The sequence below is a fragment of the Anticarsia gemmatalis genome, chromosome 27, assembly GCF_050436995.1.
Source record: "Anticarsia gemmatalis isolate Benzon Research Colony breed Stoneville strain chromosome 27, ilAntGemm2 primary, whole genome shotgun sequence".
Classification (NCBI taxonomy): Eukaryota; Metazoa; Arthropoda; class Insecta; order Lepidoptera; family Erebidae; genus Anticarsia; species Anticarsia gemmatalis.
In genome coordinates, this window is record NC_134771.1 from 5,367,924 (window position 1) to 5,387,152 (window position 19,229).

The following is a 19,229-nucleotide window of genomic DNA, read 5'->3' on the forward strand; positions in this document are numbered from 1 at the left end:
CTTTCTCAACCAGGTATTGAACCTTTTATATCATCTGCAGTTACACACTACTGTTGTAACTGAATAATGCTAATTACCTAGCATTTTTAAAGAAACATAAACTCACCTGTAAGTCCTCTAACTCCTTCTCAGCCGTAGCAGCCAGCGCCAACAGCCGTTCAGTCTCCTTCTTCTCCAAATCCAAGAAATAAAGTCCACCCTTCACAACCTCTTTACATTCACCGTTCTCAGTGTTACCACCGTTTACACTAACCGGCACTTCACTGTCCACTTTTATCACAGACACACCATTCGTTACCGCCGCTACACTTTCCACTACATCAGTCTTTACCACTTTTTCTTCTTCTTCCACCTTCTGCGGAGACAGCTCACTCTTTACACTCTTCTTTGGTGACAGAATAGGCAACTGCGCTCGAAATTCAGGCCTTAAATGCCTTAGCACAGGCAGGGAACAGCCCGAATCCATCTCCCCGTTAGGACTGGTACATAAGTTCTCAGGCTCTTCAATTTTGCGAGGAATCCTTTCTGGAGTGTTCAGAGATTTCTCAGTTAAGACCTTAGGCTCATCATCCTCACTTGAGCTTTTCAGTTTGTGTCGTTTCTGGTTGAAGAAACCCTGGGCTAATGCTCCCGGTCCATATAATCTCTCAACTCTCTGCTGAATGAAACTTTTCATAGGACTTGTTAATTTTTCGCCATTTTCTTTCGTGATTTCAACTCTCTTAGACACTCCATTAGACGATATTGTATAGGACTCGGAACTGAATCTACTTTCTTTACCATTAGAGGTGACAGTCTTCCTGAAATTCGTCTCGGAATAACTCGATTTGAACGTAATCTCCTTCGCGTTGTCTACTTCATCCGTTTTATGAAGCATCGAAGTAGCAAAAGTCTTGCTTTCACTAGATATGTAAGGGCGACTGGTAGTAGTCATATTGCCAAGAAAATCGTTCTTTAATTGCTTGTTTTCTGCCGCCATGTATACATTAAAGGGGGAAGTGGCTAGATAGGGATCCGTGTGCGCCTTAGTAGGCGCTTTATGTGTCAAATCAACACGAGTATCATGGGGCCCGAATGTAGGGACCAGCAGTTTATTAGCACTCACTGGTACAGGGACCAACAAGGAGTTATTCTCGCTCCTGTACTGATAAGTATGTGTTATAGGTCTAATAGGGGACGCTTCCCGACTCTTGTTGATATCTTGTCTCAATTTGGAGTCGTACGTAGTCAAATTCGTGTATCCATTTACCGAGCAAGCTAGATTTAAGTAGCTTGGTTTTTTATGGGGTATTTCGTCCCGCTTTTTATGGTGTCCCCTCGATCTGTGGCTGGAGGAGTCGATGTGGACTTTGGGGGGAGGTTTGAGTAAATTTTCTGATGGTTTTCTTGGGGTGGGTGTTGTGTCTTCTGGGGTCCGGACAGGGGTCGCTACGGGGGTGGGACTAGCGAGATAGTTGGGCTGGAGGTTAGAGGCTGCTCGCTCTTGGATGCGGGAAGTAAAGTCCCTGATGCGACTGGTGGTAGAAGATGGTGTTAGGAGATTTAAGCTCCCCGATGTGGTATCTGAAATGAGAAGGAAAGAATTTAAAATAATATTTTTGATAGTTTTTTGTTATAAGGTTATTTACCTAACTCCTATCTCATTCTGGGCATAGATGCTTGCCCAGCATTGGGACATGTAAAAGATAACATTTATTATTGAAAAAAAAATTCTACACTAGATATTTTTGTATTGATCTTTATAAGAACATATAGCTAAAATGGGTTAGGCAGAGATGTTCTTTATTATGTTTACAGTATTTATGCCATTCCTATAAAACATTATCCAATACTTAAAGTGCCAGATAAAAATCTATCAAAACCTTACAGATAAGCTATCTATAGTTATCAAGAAATCGTAAAACCAGTCATAAAGCCATAAATATTGGAAAATATCTACAGTACTTTATTCTAAACCAATTTTTAAGGTTTTGGAGACAAAATTATAGTAAAATAAACACAAAAAAGCACTTACAAGAAGCAAATATAAGAAAATAATCACACATTTTGTTTGACTCATGTTACAATATTGAAATATATTGAGAAACTAATTACAAAATACCGTACATATGTCTTATCGTGCGATAAAGCGTAACGTGATGATAAAATTGATAAAATCATTTCATAACAAAACATTATATACATTTTTGAAGTACATAGCAGAGTAAAATAACATATGCCTGTTATATCTGAAGGTGTAGGCAGAAATGTATGAAATACATAGGAAGCAAGCCTATTGCAATATACTGGACAAATTCTTATAATACTCAATGTATTTCGTGAGGTCCTGGGTTCGATTCCCAGTTCGGACAAAGTTTCTATTGCCCGCGACTTCGTTCGAGTGGTATGTGACTTAGGACAGAATTTTTAAACAAACATTCATCCCCTATTTTATCCCCTTAGGAGTAGAATTCATCAAAATCCTTTATTAACGGATGCCTATGTCATAACATCTACCTGCATGCCAAATTTTAGCCCGTTCCGTATAGCGGTTTGGGCTGTGCGTTGATAGATCACTATGTCAGTCAGTCACCTTTGAGTTATATATCTATCTATTATATACAACTCGTTATAATTGTATGTATATCGTCATATAAGCCTGTCCAAGATCGAGCCGCCTACGACGTGAGTCACTGCATCATATGTCAATGTTGTATGCAGGCAATTTCTTTGTTTAACGAAACAGCGACCTTTCTCAATATGTTGCTAAAACTATGTTGTAATATTTCTACAGTTAATGTGGGAAATAGGTTTTTTGAGACTAGTTTTTGAACATGGGTTTGCTTCTATTGGTTTTATAATAATACTTGCGTACCCTGTGACTTAGCTTGCTTGTTTATTTGGTAAAATAAAGATGTATAGGAGATAATTTATGAAAAAATTGCTTGCAAATGAATGGTCCTTAGCTTGCTTGTTGATTCGGTAAAATAAAGATATACAGGGGATAATTTTTGAAAAAATATGCCTGTTTGTTCTGTTGTCTTCAATTATGTATATATATTTGCAGAATTTAATAAGAATAGGTTCAGGAGTATAGGTGTGAAAGTATAACTCAGACCTACACAATTACATCTTCTTCTTCTTATTGTATGGTTAGTGGTCAACCTAGTGTCAAAGTTGTTCAAGCCGCCCGAAGGCCTTTGACATGGAACATCAAACATATTAGTATGGAATGTATTTCATCAATAGGTAAAGGAGCAATAAGTTAAACAATCTCTGTTGAGAATCTACTATAGATTAATTGCAAAATAGTGGTATTCCAGCTTCTCTAGGTAAACAGACAGACAATTTATTTATCTATTATATTAGAAGTTATTGTGTAAAGTATGTCAATGATGAGAATATTATATTGAAATAATATTCTTTTATAATATAAAAGATTTTTTAAAAGTGCTTTTCGTAATATTCTACCGAATTAGATAATTAGAACTCTCTGTGAAAAAGCTTAATAATCAATTTAGGTTAGGTCACAGACCAAACAACACCACAGGTACAACCTAGCATTTCTAAATCTTGTGTTGTTATAGCATATAGGCTACAACAATGCTAAGTTTCATCAAGATCTGTTCAGTAATTTTATCAAATTACCTTCTGTATATTTGGGTTATATAATTGGGTCACAAAATTCCAAATTTTCAGCCTTAAGTTTGTAAATTCAGTGACATAAGTTACCTCCTTGAATCTGAAAACTTGTGACTTGAATAACCATGACCTGAAAAACTGTATTCCATGGTATTCTTCAAATCAATAGAAATAACTAATTCATAAAGTCAATATTTAGTGAATAAATAATAAGTAACAATCAAGGATGCTCAAACATGTTTATCAAATAAACAGGTGTGAAATTACTGTGTAATGTTTGATAAGTTGCAGGTTTGATTACCGATTGTGACATAGGTCAGTTGCGATGACATCGATTTTAGTTAGTTGAAAATGTATGATTGCAAACTGTAGATGAAGCCTGATAACATGCAGAATTCCATAAATCTATTGAATGTCATATTAAGAACATTACTTAATTTGAAAAAGACAGAAGGAACTTCTAGGCACTTAACTTCCTTTTTAATTGCAAGACAAGTCTTAACATAAAACACTAGCATATTTAATTTTTTCACATTACCTTTATAATATAAATATGGTTAGTGGTCAACCTTGTGTCAAAGATGTTAAGGTCTCTCTGCATAATATATGTGGAACCAAATAACATTAAAAATAATTTAATTTTATCATTCATAATAATACTAGTTAATAAAATAAACAAATTTTTCACTTCATTTTAAGTAAAAAAAAAAGTTAGCTGAGATTTATGTAAGAAAGGTTGTAGTTTGTTGTCTCTGCCTACCCTATGAGAATGATATTATGTGACTATTATTTATTGAGGTAAATGCCAAAAATAGCTGTAAATTACGTAATATTAGAATAATCCACTGATACTGCAGTTTTATCAGTTTCCAATGAAAGCATTACCAATAACATTGATAACAGTGTCACACCGATATGAACTTATTAGATCCTGCTGTTAATCGCTATGGAACTTTTTACTACTATTTATATCAAAGACATATGCAAATAAAGCGATTAAATTAAATTTACAAGTAAAATTTGCATGTAAACAGATTGCATGTGGTCTTTTTAATTAGAATTCAACTATAATATTCAAATTATGAACATAGTCTTTGCCTGTAAATGATGAATAATTAAAAAAATAAAAGTTTATGGTCATACAAAATGAATAAAAAAAAACACAGTCATGCTTAGAAAAAGAAATAGAAACGTGAATCGTTTTTACCATGAACTAACAAAAATAATCGGATTACTCATCTACGCTACGGTAAATGCGAAATAAAACTACTACGTCATGCTTGTTTCATACAATCTTAACACAAATTTTGAATAGTTTCGTAAAATTTTTAATAATTCGCTCTCACGAAAAGTACGATAAAAGTAATTTGATTTTTTAAATCTTTCTGACATTGAAAAACCGGCTTAGAACACTCACCTCAAGTTTTTAACACACATTAACTTTATTACACAATATTTCGAACAACAACAAAATCAATTTCCACAATTATTTTTTAAACATATCAAATAATTTTTTCACTCAACTATTTTATGACAATATGACATCAGTTCACAAAGAAATGTCAACGTTTTATTTTTTTTCCTCGAGACGTCGACGACGCACCCGTTTGCGGCCAGTCCGCACCGTTCCGTTTCACGGTCGGCGAGTTTTGGATTTATTAATGCAGAGACTGCTTATAGATAGTGTTGGTAAAATTTGCGAAATAATTCGTCTGAGGTGTGTTTAGGTTCGTATTCATAAGCAATATGACGGCAATGACCGAGCTCGTAAGAAGTGCGTAGGTAGAAACGAGGCCGATACATAGATCCATATGTGTACAAAAGGCAACTACAGGTATGAGCCGTACAAGTATTCGATTGTCTTTTTGTTGTTTGTGCTGCATTTTGCAATCTGCATTGTTAACGATTTCTATGTACGACCTAGATTTATAGAATTTTATAAACAGAATTGTCTCTTTTAGTGACGTCTTAATCTGTTGAATAGACCCGATTAATTTGTAAATGGAAGTAGCTAATAAATATTCATCAGTTTCCTTGATGAGTATGTTTTTATATGATTAAGGTCGTTCGACTAAACCATATATTATTGTCAAGATATAATAATTGACCTTCAGAAAACTAATAAAGAATAGGTCAATTTTCTAAACTAATCATGTTTTAACAAGTAAGTATAATATAATCGTATTTTAAAGTACCTAAATCTTGATTCTAAAATCAAACTACGCGGTAAAATGCGTTCAGTTTCACAGAATCTCGTCGAGATAAATGTTACATTTAAAATTATTTTTCTCGAAACCAAGTTCTCGATGTTAAAAATAAGATTTCTCCGAAAGATTTACAAGCTAAGATGTCCATAGATATGCAGAAAGCAATCAACTGAAACGTCGCGAAGGAGTGAAAACAGACACAGACAAATTATGGAGCGAAACATTTTTAAAGTACGAAACGGGCAAAAATATCGACTTTAAATGTCCATAAAAGCTATCGTGATGTAGTGTAAAACGTTTAATAACTTAATCGCATGCTTTTAAAGTATTTTCTCACGGATAAAATCCGGTTTTACTTTTCAGAAAGTATTTTAGTTATGGCGGAAGGAAACGAGAAGAGTACTTTTTTACAACTCATGCGAGCAGGCTGAATGAATGAGTCCATTGTTGTTAAGAAAGTTAATACTTTTTTTATAGTGTTGCAAACTTGAAGAATGGAACATGTCAAATAATTATTTTTTATTTGATGTAATTTGCTTTTTTTAATGTCTTTTATTAGGTATGTTGAAAATAAATATAATAAATTAAGAATTTGAAACAATAGCGTAAAACACCACAATCACGACACAGAATAGGTAAAAAAGAAAACACAGCACAGATACAAAATAAATATTTATTAATGAAAATATAATACGATACTAGAGCTAAAGAGCTTATCTTAAAAGTAATACTGCATTTAGTCTATGTTAATAGCAAAAATAACATATACATATTTTAGAAATAGGGTAAGGCGCATGCTAATATTTTTTTACGTTACGTTTACCTTTATCTTATAAGGCCAGGAAATAAAAAAGACTAATAATTTAAAGGGTAATAATATCTAAAATTAAGGGATTCTCAATTAGTTATTACTTTTAAAATAAACTCTCGACAGACAGATACAATACAACAATGAAATGAATTGGAATCACAATCACATGCCAAACATAACGTGGATTTAGAAAAAAACAACAACTTTGTTAATATTTTTGGTAATTTTCGTTTGAAAAGTCAACGTATGGATAATTTATACAGCAGTTTACTGAGCTTTTGTGCTAATATTGTCATGTTCAATTATCTTTCGCCGATGAAATTTTTTGACAGAGTATGTAAGCGAAGTTTCTGACAATTCTATTCGATGAACTGAGATATCCATAGTATTATAATATCGTTTTTTAGGCAAAAATAAACCCTGTTTCAATTAACAGACATTATTTTAACACTGATTGACGATTTTTAGTTTAAGAAAAACCTATAATTTTTCTCTAAATCCACAGCGACTACACATCAAAAAAGCATAACACATTTACATCACACAATTACCTGAGAAGTCTGTACTCGCGTCGACGTCCAGCGAGCAGCTGCCGATAGAGTCCACCGACTTATCCATCACTTTAACCGTCAGTTCCTTCGCCACCTTAACCAGATCTGACTCTTTCACCTCAATCTCATACGCTCCTATACTATCAAAGTCCTCAGCATGAGATTTCGGAGACACTGTCGAACTCGGCAACCGAATGTCCGTCTCATCAGTATTGATAGTCAATATCGAATCGGGTTTCAAATCTTCAGTTGACTTTTTATCTAGTATCAAAGTACTTTGGCTGGTAAAAGTACTGCGTATAGGTTCTATGTACTCAACTTCTTCGTCGAAATACAAATGGTTGTGACCACTTGGGCCTTGGATGTCGGTTGCGTCCTTTGGGACCGCGTCTATAACTGTCTGCTCCTTATGAATATTCTTATAATAATGGTTTTCTAATTTCTCCAGCTGCCTTCGCGTATCAGACTGCTTTTTGCGAACAGAGTCAATAATTACGGGTAGATTTAACAAGTCTGGAGTCCTTTCCTCCTTTTCTCTTCTAAATAATGGAGAATCATCACTTTCGAGCTCAAAACGCTTATATTTAGATGAGCAGTAATCGTCTATAGATGACGTATCTGACTTTTTCGAGTCAAAAAATGTGTCGAGAGAAAAAAATGATTTTCGTTTTTTCTTCGGCTGACTAGCTTTGTTAAAATTTGTCGCGATGAATGGATCACCGGATTTGTATTGCACGCAAATATTGCTGGTGTTGACTAATGATTTTGGTCTTTGTTCCTTCGGGAGGCTTAGAGGCACGCGATTTGTCTCAACTTTACGCGAATCTAAGCTCAGAGTCTTCCGAAACCTTTCATTGAGGTTCGCTAAAAGGAAATGTCTACGTTCAGTCGATTTCGGAGTGACGTTGTAACTCTGTTTGCTGCTCGAAGGCTGCGAGTGAGGAATGTGTTCTGTATATTTAAATTCGATGTCGTTTTCTGACGAGTCTTTTCGTTCTATCTCTTTCTGGCAGGGCTCTGGCCTTTGGAAAGAAAAGGAGCCACGATTCGAGCTGTGTTTTCTGTCGCAAATGCAGTTCCCTACGCAGTTCAATTTTGGACAAACTTCTTCAGGTTCAAGAGATACTTCGTGGTCATTGGGAATGTATCTGTCAGGCTTTGCTTTATGTACTAAGAGATCTTGTCTGATTTTCTCCAGTCGTTCGTCTCCATGGAGCCCTCTTGTGTATTTAGACTTTGGTGGTCTAAAGAACCGAATAGACCCCGAAGTGTGAGGGTCTGTAGACCGTCTCCGGACAAAGGAAGGAGAGTCAGAGATTTTGTTCACGCCAAGTAGAAGGACAGGCGATTTCTTGTCCTCTTCATCCGGTAAATCACTGGAAAAAATACAATTAATCATTTTAATGGTTGTAAAGTTGACATGTTGCTAAAAAGCCGTTTCATGACTAAGCGTTGGCTGGACGCCAAATAAATAATGATTTTTAACGAAAACCCTGTTGTTCTTGTTACCTAGTTTATTATTTTCAACGTGAGACGTCAGAAAATGACTTATATGATAAAAATAACAGGTAAGAATCATTTAGATAAAATTTTCTTTCATGATTATTGATAACTGAATCTGGCAAAAAAATTATTAAGAATCTTAATTAATTAACACCGATTAAGACGAATCTTAATTAGCTTATGTCATTTTAAATATCAGAATTTGATGAAATTACGGGAACACTTTGTAATTAAACTTAAAATACCAAAAAAATCTAGTTTAACTATTCAATCTAAAATAACCAACAGGATTTTCGTAAAACAATTTGCAGTGAACATTTAAAATGTTAAAATAACTAACAAAGGACGATTGAAGCCAAGTTTCGTGTCATAATTTACGGCTTGTGTTAATGACGACGCTCAAAAGCTCATGTATTTAATGTCCATAGCTAATTGAGTTTGCTTTTAGTCTCCGCGTGCTGTTAAAGGCTATGTTAGTACAAATATGAAGTTGAGTAATTCAATTTTAGAAATATATTTTTAGGTTATTTACCCGTAAATATGGGTAAATTTAATTATTGGCAACATTATTTATTTAATTTTTTACAAATGACTGACAAATGTCATAGTAAATCGAAACGTTAAAATTCATTTTAGATTTTTTTTTTTAATTTTTAATTGGGGCCTAGGCTTACGTTTTAATTTATTCAACTTCATATTTCTAAACAGGCCACATCATAATGGAAGCTGAAAACAAAAATGGTTAGTTTAAAACAACACAAAAAGCATTATCAAGCACAATAAAACACAACAATTACTTACGTGTCAAACCAAAGAAAAGTAGGGAAGAAAAAGTTGATAAATAGATAATGAAACAAATAAAATATTTATATCGTCCAATCCTTAAGGTAGGTATGTAGGTACCTACTAAAAAAACTATTTCTTTTCATCTCCAGGCATACAAATATATTCATCAAAGTTTAGGTAAAAAAAAATAACTGTCACTTTTAACGTATGTAGTATCAAATGGCAAAGATTTTTGGCGCGCGCCGCGCAATTCATTGTTATTTTTTTTTTAAATCATAGAATTGTTTTCTTAACAAAATATTATTATGTGTATGACAATGGAAAGCTACATCGTGCGGAAATTCAAATTAAGAAATTGTTGCTAATTAATTAATCCATGTTAAGAGTTTTCGGGTGGTTTAAATAACTTTGACACTAGGTTAACTACTAACCATACAACAAAATGAAAGAATACTGCTACAAATCTGCTTTTTGATTTCAAGAAAAATATATATAATGTTGGAAAAACATTGTACCTTGCTTTTATTTAGAATTTAATCAACGTTATCGTATATTAAGGTGAACGAACGTTTCTGTGTAAGGCACTGGCTGCCGCGCCCTACCTTACATGTACTATTAGAGCCATAATCACCCTTTATTGGGAAACGCACGCAATGCTTTTTATTTTTGTTATATTGCAACATTGTAGAAATATTTTTTCACAAAATTACTGTGTTAGGAAGAAACGCGACTTAGTCAGCAAGAAAAGATTTCGCGTGGTAATAAGTATCTCACGTTTCAAGCTAGATTTAAACCATCTATGTACTGTACATCAAAATATAGTTTGTAGTTTTTGCGTGAAAGAGAAAAATCTCGCCTTAACCACATATAGGCAGAGACCAAATAACGTCACTTGCTACGATTCCTACAAACTTACGTACTACAAAACGTATGTACCTTTGGAGAACATAACCTCAGCCCCCATTCGACCCCTATTAGAAGGAGCTTATATTGTAAATGGTGAAAGTGGATGTATTTCCTACATCTATACCTGCACCTTTAGGTTTAACAGCCGTGATGATATAAATTATATGATTCTAAGTGAATTATATCCTTTTTCAAGCAATTACTAACTTATCCGTAACAAAAGTTAAGATACTGAAACCGGTGGTCCGCGTTCTTCGCCTCTAGATAGCTTAATTAACGGAAGCTATAATACGGTGTACAGCTGTATATAGGTAATGTAGTACATAAGAAGTCCGTTTGACCGTCACTGGTAATCTAGTTTTGCGTGCGATGGAGCAATTTGTGCTTAGAGACGAGAACGGGACGGGCAGGGATGGGAGCTTGTGATAGTATCGATATCGATAAACATTTTGAAATAGTCGATCATTCTAATGAAGGTTAGACATTAATGTCAATTGTTGTAATATGTTTTACGCTTAAGATATTTGTCGTTAACGTTACGTAAGCCCTTCGTTGTGGGCGGTAATTTTGAATAATTGATGTTTAATTTTCGTCATTTGATACGAAAAACTAGATTCAGAAAAATTAAGTATTTTTGAAGCGAATAGTTTGCAAAATAAATTCTCATTGAAATAATAGTTAAAAATTAGTTATTATTTCCACAAGCTACTTATCGCTAGCATAAAAGATTCTCTTCGATATAAATGCAACTATCGATACTAAAGTCCCATTACTAGTATCAAACGGCACGCTTCATCGGTACTGTTACAAACGTACCGTACTCTGCTTACACCCCATCCCTTTATACATGCTTGAAGTGCACTCATACTAGCACTTATTTATAAGTACGCGATCGACTAATCGTGTACAGGTTCGAATCTAAGTAAATATATTTTTTTAAACACAAACTTTATTTTGCCCCCATAGCGTGGTCGGTAGTGTATTCTACTGCTGATTATGAAGCCTCGGCTTCGATTCCCGGATCGAGCAAAGTACTATTGAGTTTCGAATGTCTTGCAGAATATTTCTCAATAGTAGCCCGGAGTTTTGGTAGTGTGTCTGGTAAATGGCAACAACTCGCCCTCTATTACATGGGACTAATATTGTTAGTGGCGAAACGTGGACGCTGTAAACACCTTTTGACTGCCTCCGTGGCGCAGTGGTTTAGGTTACCACGCCGCTACCGTTACGTCGGGAGGTCGTGGGTTCGATTGCCACACGGGACGATCCACAAATAATTGATTCGGGTCTGGTTGTGGTTGTACTTTGTGTAAGTAGTTTGTATGTCTGTAAAAGTCCCCGCGACACAAGAGCAAATCACAGTGCGAGAGTTGTCTTAAAAAAAACCTTCTGGTATAACAGATAATAGTTTTTATAACTAAATAAATAAAATAACAGGAAACGAATCCACGACATCGCGCAGTCGAACAGCTTAGTACACAACGGATGTCGTTTTTATCTCATCCAGCCAATAGGGAAGTACTAAACGAATTGTTTCACGTGTCTTACGCAACCCACCGATTATTATCGATTCCTCATTGCCTACGATAAATGATCGATTGTTTTAATCGAGCGTTAAATCGATTTTTACTTTCTAATTGTGTTATGAAAGTGGAACATGATTTTCGTGATTTCTGCGAATAAAAAATCAGTTATGAATCTTTTAAAAATGAATATTAATTTAATTAACGGTAAAATTTTCGATTTTGGTGAATTTTTTACACTTTTACTTAGACTAGCAGCCACCCGCGACTTTGTCTGCGTGGACTTTAGTTTTCCAAAAGTCCTGTCTTAGTGCACTCACTAAGGAATCTTCATACCAAATTTCAAGTTTCTACGCTCAGTAGTTTCGACTGTGCGTTGTCCGTTGTCGTTGGATGACTGACTGATAGTCACTTAGTAATGGAAGAGTGTATATTGTATAATCACATTGATTGATAGCCGTTTAATATTTTCCGTGTAACGGAACGTTGGCTTATTTACAAGTCACATCAAAGCTGAAACGTTTGTTTGTTTGAACGCGCTTATATCAATAACTACTGGTTCGAATTGAAACAATATTTTTGAGTTGAAGAGTCACAAGGACTCTTCTCTTTATTTTCAAGGGCTTTACAACATCACGCTATGACTATTAAGGGTGAAGAAGCAATAAAAAAATAGTGAAAACGGGAAAATTAATAAAGTCCACTAGGACGAAATTGCGGTGCCTCTAGTAAGATATTAAAAGTCAGACAATAATGCGAGTGGAGCAGCGTTATTCAGCTAGTATTTGTTAGAAAATGATGTTTACACAACACTTTTTCTGCACACAGTTAAGTGTTCTCATTGTTCAAAACTTTCTCATAATAATGGTTTAATATGTTCTTGGAAAATACACAAAACATGCTCCCTTTTAAATGGTCCATTGTTTTAACAAAATTACATAAAAAATAATATTATAAAAAAATAAACTCAAGTAAGCTCCAATTAGTCTAGTCTTTCTTCCAACTATGTTGGAGTCGGCTTCCAGTCTCACCGGATGCAGCTGAATACTAGTGTTATACATGGAGCGACTGTCTATCTGACCTGCACAACCCAGTTACCTGGGATATAAAACGATACCCTTCGTTAAGACTGGTTGTCAGACTTTCAAGCTTCTGATTACTGTTAACGACTGTCAAAGATCTTTGAAAATGACAGTCGGGACCCACAATTTAACGTGCCTTCCGACACTGATATTTATTCATATCTATTAACCCTATAACGTATTCTTTTATTCTATTCGATCGTATGGTTAGTGGTCAACCTAGTGTCCAAGTTGTTCAAGCCAGAAAAGGCCTTGAACATGGCATAACGACTGTTATCTTAGTTGACAACATCCGAGACTTTTGACATGCCCTCCGAAGCACGGAAAGGTTCAATTCTTATACCACTATTTGGTCACCCATCTATGGAATGACCGCGCCAACAGTTGCTTAACCCACAGATCGATCGATCGATTTATCGACCGAGGAGCTGGCTATGAGCGCCTCAATAATGTTACCGGCCTGGGAACAGAACCGTCTTCCCTATTATAAGTACTTAAAAACCATAATTATTCATAGCCCTTTCTCTATAACTAAGTTAATGGTGGGTAATTACGCGGTACTCTCCTATATATTACATAAAACAATGTACTAGGGGTCAGTGAACTCGTTCGGTGTGATTCGTGACTCGAGATACGTCAGGTGAATGACTGACAGATAGGGCTGCCTAATAAGAAAATTATTCCACTGATATTATTAATGCGAAGAGTTTCTTTGTCCAGATTGAAAACGGCTTAACTACTCGAGATGGAATTTGGTACGGTAATAGTTAATATAGGCATTTTTAACCAAGCTAGCTTGAATATTCTCTAATATTATAAAAAAATATCTGGTGAGGTCGCTTCTTTGAGCGTGCTAATCTCAGAAACTGCTGGTCCGAACTGATTTTTGGTCTTTAAGATTCCATTTATATAGGAAGACCATAGGTTATAGAACATCACGCTTTGACTGGCCGAAGTGCAGCAGCAATAAAAGATACTTAAGTCCACGCGGACGAAGTCGCGGTCGGCCGGAAGGGTAAAATAAAAGAAATTTTAATATCGCCTTTCCATTCAAATGTCACCTATATCAATAATTGCGGATATTTTTATAAAATCAAACGAAATATACTTAAATAAAAAGTGGGTAATTCAGTAATTGTAACTGGCAACCTTACAGCCAGTACAAATGTAGATATTCAGAGTTTTTGCTTTGCAAGCTATTATACAAGTTTTTACAAGTTATTACACAATAGACCGAGATTTAAGCCGGTGTAAATCTTAAGAATTTGTTATAAATGACGGAATCAACGCTATTTAGAATAGATTTACTGGTTATTTATAGATTTTTAAATGACAGGTAGATTTTCAACGTTATTTTTAAAGTTTTATATACTACTAGCGGCCCGATTTCGTCTGGGTATAGTACAATAATTTGAATTGGGGAATCGTGGGAATAGGCCAGCGTGGTGAACTAAAGACCCAACCTCTTCCTCATTCCGGGAGGAGACCTTGCCCAGCAGTGGGACATTATTAAGTTTTTACTTTAGATACAGTAGGCGACCAGACTTAATCCATATCTCAAAATATTTCGAATTAACAATATTTTTCATAAAAAACTAAGTAACAAAAATCTATCCCTGTTTTAAATCGTTTACTATTCTTCGTTTTATCAGCACTATCTTACAGTTCTTTTCAAAACCGAGTATTAATTAGAAGTCAATTGAGTTAATTGTTGTACAATTGGTAAGTGAATTAAATTACCGCGATGTAACAGTCTAGTGGTTAAGACGAGGGAACGATGATTTTGTATGTTTTAACCGACTTTAAGGAAAGAAGGTTAACATTATTTTATATAAAGAATTTGTTAATTTTATTACAAAGCGAATGATTTATTACTGAATAGATCAAGATTAAGATTGTAATAAGTAACCGTAGGAAGTTGTATCTCCGCAAAATTTCATAAAAAATCGTTCAGCTTTTTAGCTAGGGAAATATAATAGACAGACTTTCGCATTTAAATACATACATATTTATTTATTTATTTATTCATTCACATACATACATGTTGTCATACAAGACCGATTACGAGTACTACGCACCTGACATTTTTGCACACACCAATATGAATAAAATTTCATTGCATTAAAATATGAGTCTGAATTTAGCTTGAACAATGTTAAAAATAACTGACTCCTTTATCAGAAAAAGTTTTGTCTTTTTAATTACTAGTAACACAACAGTTATGAATATGGCAACACTACTTTCATTTGGGCGCGGCAGTTAGTGGTATGGCGGTGAAAAACATTTGTTTTATTATTACTTGAAATCTTGGGAAACTTGAAAGAAAGCTGACTGAATGACTTGTTATAGTTTTTATGAAATTCTTTGAATGTTTTTTTATGACTTGACTTCGTTCGGATATAGTACAATAATTTTATCCCGTTGATTTTATTCCTTTGGGCATTTTGATCCCATCGATCCCATACAAACCTTGTCTCGACAATAACAAACATATTAAAAATAATATATCCAATTTGGTTTGAAAGAAATAAAATGTTTTTTAAATCCCCAACCCGCACTTGGCCAGCGTGGTGGACTCAAGGCCTAACCTCTCCCCTTCGTTCGGGAGGAGACCCTTGCCCTGCAGTGGGACAGTAATGGGTTATAAAAAAAAAGATTTTCATAAATGACGTATTTCTGTTGCCGCTATAGCAAAATGTCTAATGTTAAAATAAATGTTAAGTCCCATACAACATTGATTGATTTTTTACCGTTTTTATAATGGTACGGAATCCTTCGTGAACATGTCCAACTCGCACTTGGCCGAGTTTTTCAGTGAATCAAACGGCAATGACAATGTATTTGTAAACATGTTTGTTTAAACAAACATTATGATTTGTTTGTTTGTATATTGTTTAATATTTACAAGCATTCTTTGAAAGCAAGCTTTTATAGCCGGATACACACCAAACGGTTTAACGCACTTCGATTCGATCAGTATGAAATATCGAATTCGTTGCGTAATTATAAAATTTTATACTAATACTAGCTGACCCGGCAAACGTTGTTTTGCCATAAAAATTAAAAAAAAAACAGTGTCGCTTAGGGGCATGAAAAATAGATGTTGGCCGATTCTCAGTCCTACTCAATATGCTCACAAAATTTCATGAGAATCGGTGAAGCCGTTTCGGAGGAGTACGGTAACGAAAACTGTGACACGAGAATTTTATATATTAAGATTGTAAAATTTTAATTTTATCGTGAAATTATGCATAACAATTATGAATAACATATTCGATTCAAGATAAAACTCTTATGTTAATAAGGAATAACACAGCACAAGAATTTTCAAAATCGCTTCAATAGTTTTTGAGATATAGGCTTGCAAAAGTTTTATCTGTTAAAATAATGAAGTTCACTTTAAAATACGTTCTCACGTTATTTTTCATTGTTTAGCACAAATCCTTCAATTGAATATCGCGTGTTAGAGACTTTTGTTTCAGCAAGTTTCGTATTATACTTGTTAGGCTAAAATATTTAACAAATATGAAATAATAAGCTGGCGGTAATATTGTTGAATTTGAAACGTGTTTACGATGAGCTGTATTTTCGAAATATGAGACGTTTTTGTGATATGTGCTATAATTATTGTTATTGGTGTTTACATGGATAATTAATCAGTAATTGAGTGGTGAAATACCTAAATACTGACATACAGTAAGACAGTAATGGGTTAGCAAATTTTCGAAATTTTTGGTGTTACGATTATCAGATAATCTTTGAATTCTGTTGTTTCTTTTAAAATAATAAAAGTATGTTTCCTTTCAGCGACTTAAGGTATCTTCAGTATTTAATGCAGTTTCCTCCCATGGCACATCTTGTTTTTCCACTCTACATAAGCAAAGAAGACATAATAATATATCATTGTACTTATTAAGGCGGACTTAATGGGGTATTTTCTGCCAGTCAACCTTGGGGTGATGTAAAAATTATTATAAAAGTGCTTAAAAGAGCAAGGAGAGTGAATTGAGAAAGTGTGTACAAATAAATAACAAAATAATTTGTCGCGTGCTATATCATCTTGTTTAAAGTATGACTTATTAACTATTAAAGGTATGGAACATCTGCTCACAAATGTCATCTGCTTATTTCAAGTCGACAAATTAACATAACTGTCCCTAGGCATGTTCTAGTTAATGTTAATTGCATTACATATTTCATTATGGCAGCCATATTGCAACTGCATATGGAACACTAGTTCACTCGGAAGAATTCTTCAATATGATTTTTATGTGCCCGCTAGCTTCCGACAACTTAGTATAGAGACTTAGTATGCACGATGTAGCTTTTTTTTAAATTAGATTTTTATAAGTATACTAGCTGACCCGCGCAACTTCGCTTGCGTCACCTAAGAGAATGGGTCAAAATTTTCCTCGTTTTTGTAACAATTTTCGTTGCTGCTCCGCTCCTAATGACCGTAGCGTGATGTTATATAGCCTTTCTCGATAAATGGGCTATCTAACACTGAAAGAATTTTTCAAATGGGTCCAGTAGTTCCTGAGATTAGCGCGTTCAAACAAACAAACAAACAAACAAACAATCAAACAAACAAACAAACTCTTCAGCTTTATAATATTAGTATAGATTTACAGAGTATTTTCAAACTTAACGAACACCTAGCTGTTTACTATTGCCATAATTAATAAGCGTGCTATAATAATAAAACATCATGAACAACAGTCTGCTTAACTATCAACCGTGCCACAGAGGCATTCGAAAAAAAGTCGATGTATCTTAATAATAATTAAAAATTATTGATTCTGTGTATTTCCAAAATAGAGAAGCTTTATTCAAAAGTCAGCTACTTATGTAGCTGACTTTTGAATAAAGCTTCAGTCCAGTCCAAGCTCCAGTCATTGATGTTCTAAATTCTGAATATTTGTACCTCCGCCAGCCACGAACTTTGCATACAAAGCTCTGGTTGCATTATTCACCGATCAGTAAACGATCAGTGAGTTAAGCGACTTTGATGGACACAAGATGGGTAGCCGCAAAGGTTTTTGAGTTGAACGTCTCTCCTCATAAAAAGTTTGTTCCTGTTGTTGTCAATTAATTTAACAGTAATTAAGCCATAAGCTTGGTTTAAACAACTTTGACACTAGGTTGACCACTAACCATACGATGAATGAAAAGGTTTGCTTCGAATATCAATGATTATTGGTAGCAGGGGGTGTCAGCACCCTCAAAAACACCATCAGTTGTATAATCAATAGGTATTGAAAGACATTTGGGGTGAATAACTTTGCTATTACGGAATTTATGGAGTCATATTGCAAGGGTGCTTGGTGGTTTCATTTTTCTACGGGTTTTTATTGATCGAATACTCGGAGACAAACATATATACATAACAGCCTCTTTCTTAAGTCGGTTAAATTACTAAACCTTCTTAAGAAGTAGCGAATACCTTTCTGTAAACCGCATCAAAATTCGTTTAGCTTAACAAGAGTACATGCGGACAACTTATATCCATACAGATCAATGTAGGAACCTCTTATTTGGAGCCGGTTTAAAGATTATAATAATAATATTATTGTAATTTCATATTTAGTAGACTTTTTGCTTAGATTAATCAACACTCGTTATTCATTTCATTCACTCATTATTAATATATTAATTTCTCACACAATAAGATGATTTTACCACCTAGTATGAATAACAAGTATCTAGATAATACTTTTTTTAAATATATAATCTTTAAATATAATATAATCTTTAAAGAAACAGCCTTTATTCTTCATTCTTGTAAGATTATTGTCAGTAAAAACTTATAAGAAACTCCAGTTAGACCTACTAGCGGTTCACTTATAAAATTACGGTAGTTCTCTTTTGATATAAACTGTTTCACCGTTGCTTACAGTCAAAACACAACCCACATGACAATTACTCAGTTTGATTCAAACATGAATATATTTCAAACCAAAAAAAAACATTTTGGAAATATTGTATAATGGATACATATTTTTGAAACAAATTTCATTGAATTCTTTTTTCATCCCAGCTTAATCTGTTTCTTTCATTTATGGAATAATTTTGAAAAAAACAGTCACAATTTCGAAGTCGAACGTATTTTTTTGATGATAAAATAATCGGTAATAATGAATTGCAATTACTGTAATATAAAAAAGTTTGGTCTTATTATCCAGCCAGTAGTTTTTTAAGGCTAGGTAAAGGTACATAAAATACGGACAATCAAGTGTTTT

General features: G+C 34.2%; 1 protein-coding gene across 2 annotated transcripts in view; it reads right to left on the reverse strand.

Moving 5' to 3' along the window:
* vlc (disks large-associated protein 2) overlaps positions 1–19,229 on the reverse strand; it is a 55,489-nt gene that overhangs the window by 12,240 nt on the left and 24,020 nt on the right. For both annotated transcript variants that reach the window (XM_076132267.1, XM_076132266.1), the window contains 2 exons: positions 7,191–8,566; positions 107–1,563 (listed from right to left, as the gene is read on the reverse strand). In XM_076132267.1, the coding sequence (XP_075988382.1) occupies positions 107–1,563; positions 7,191–8,566 (2,833 nt within the window). The remainder of the gene's footprint in view (positions 1–106; positions 1,564–7,190; positions 8,567–19,229) is intronic.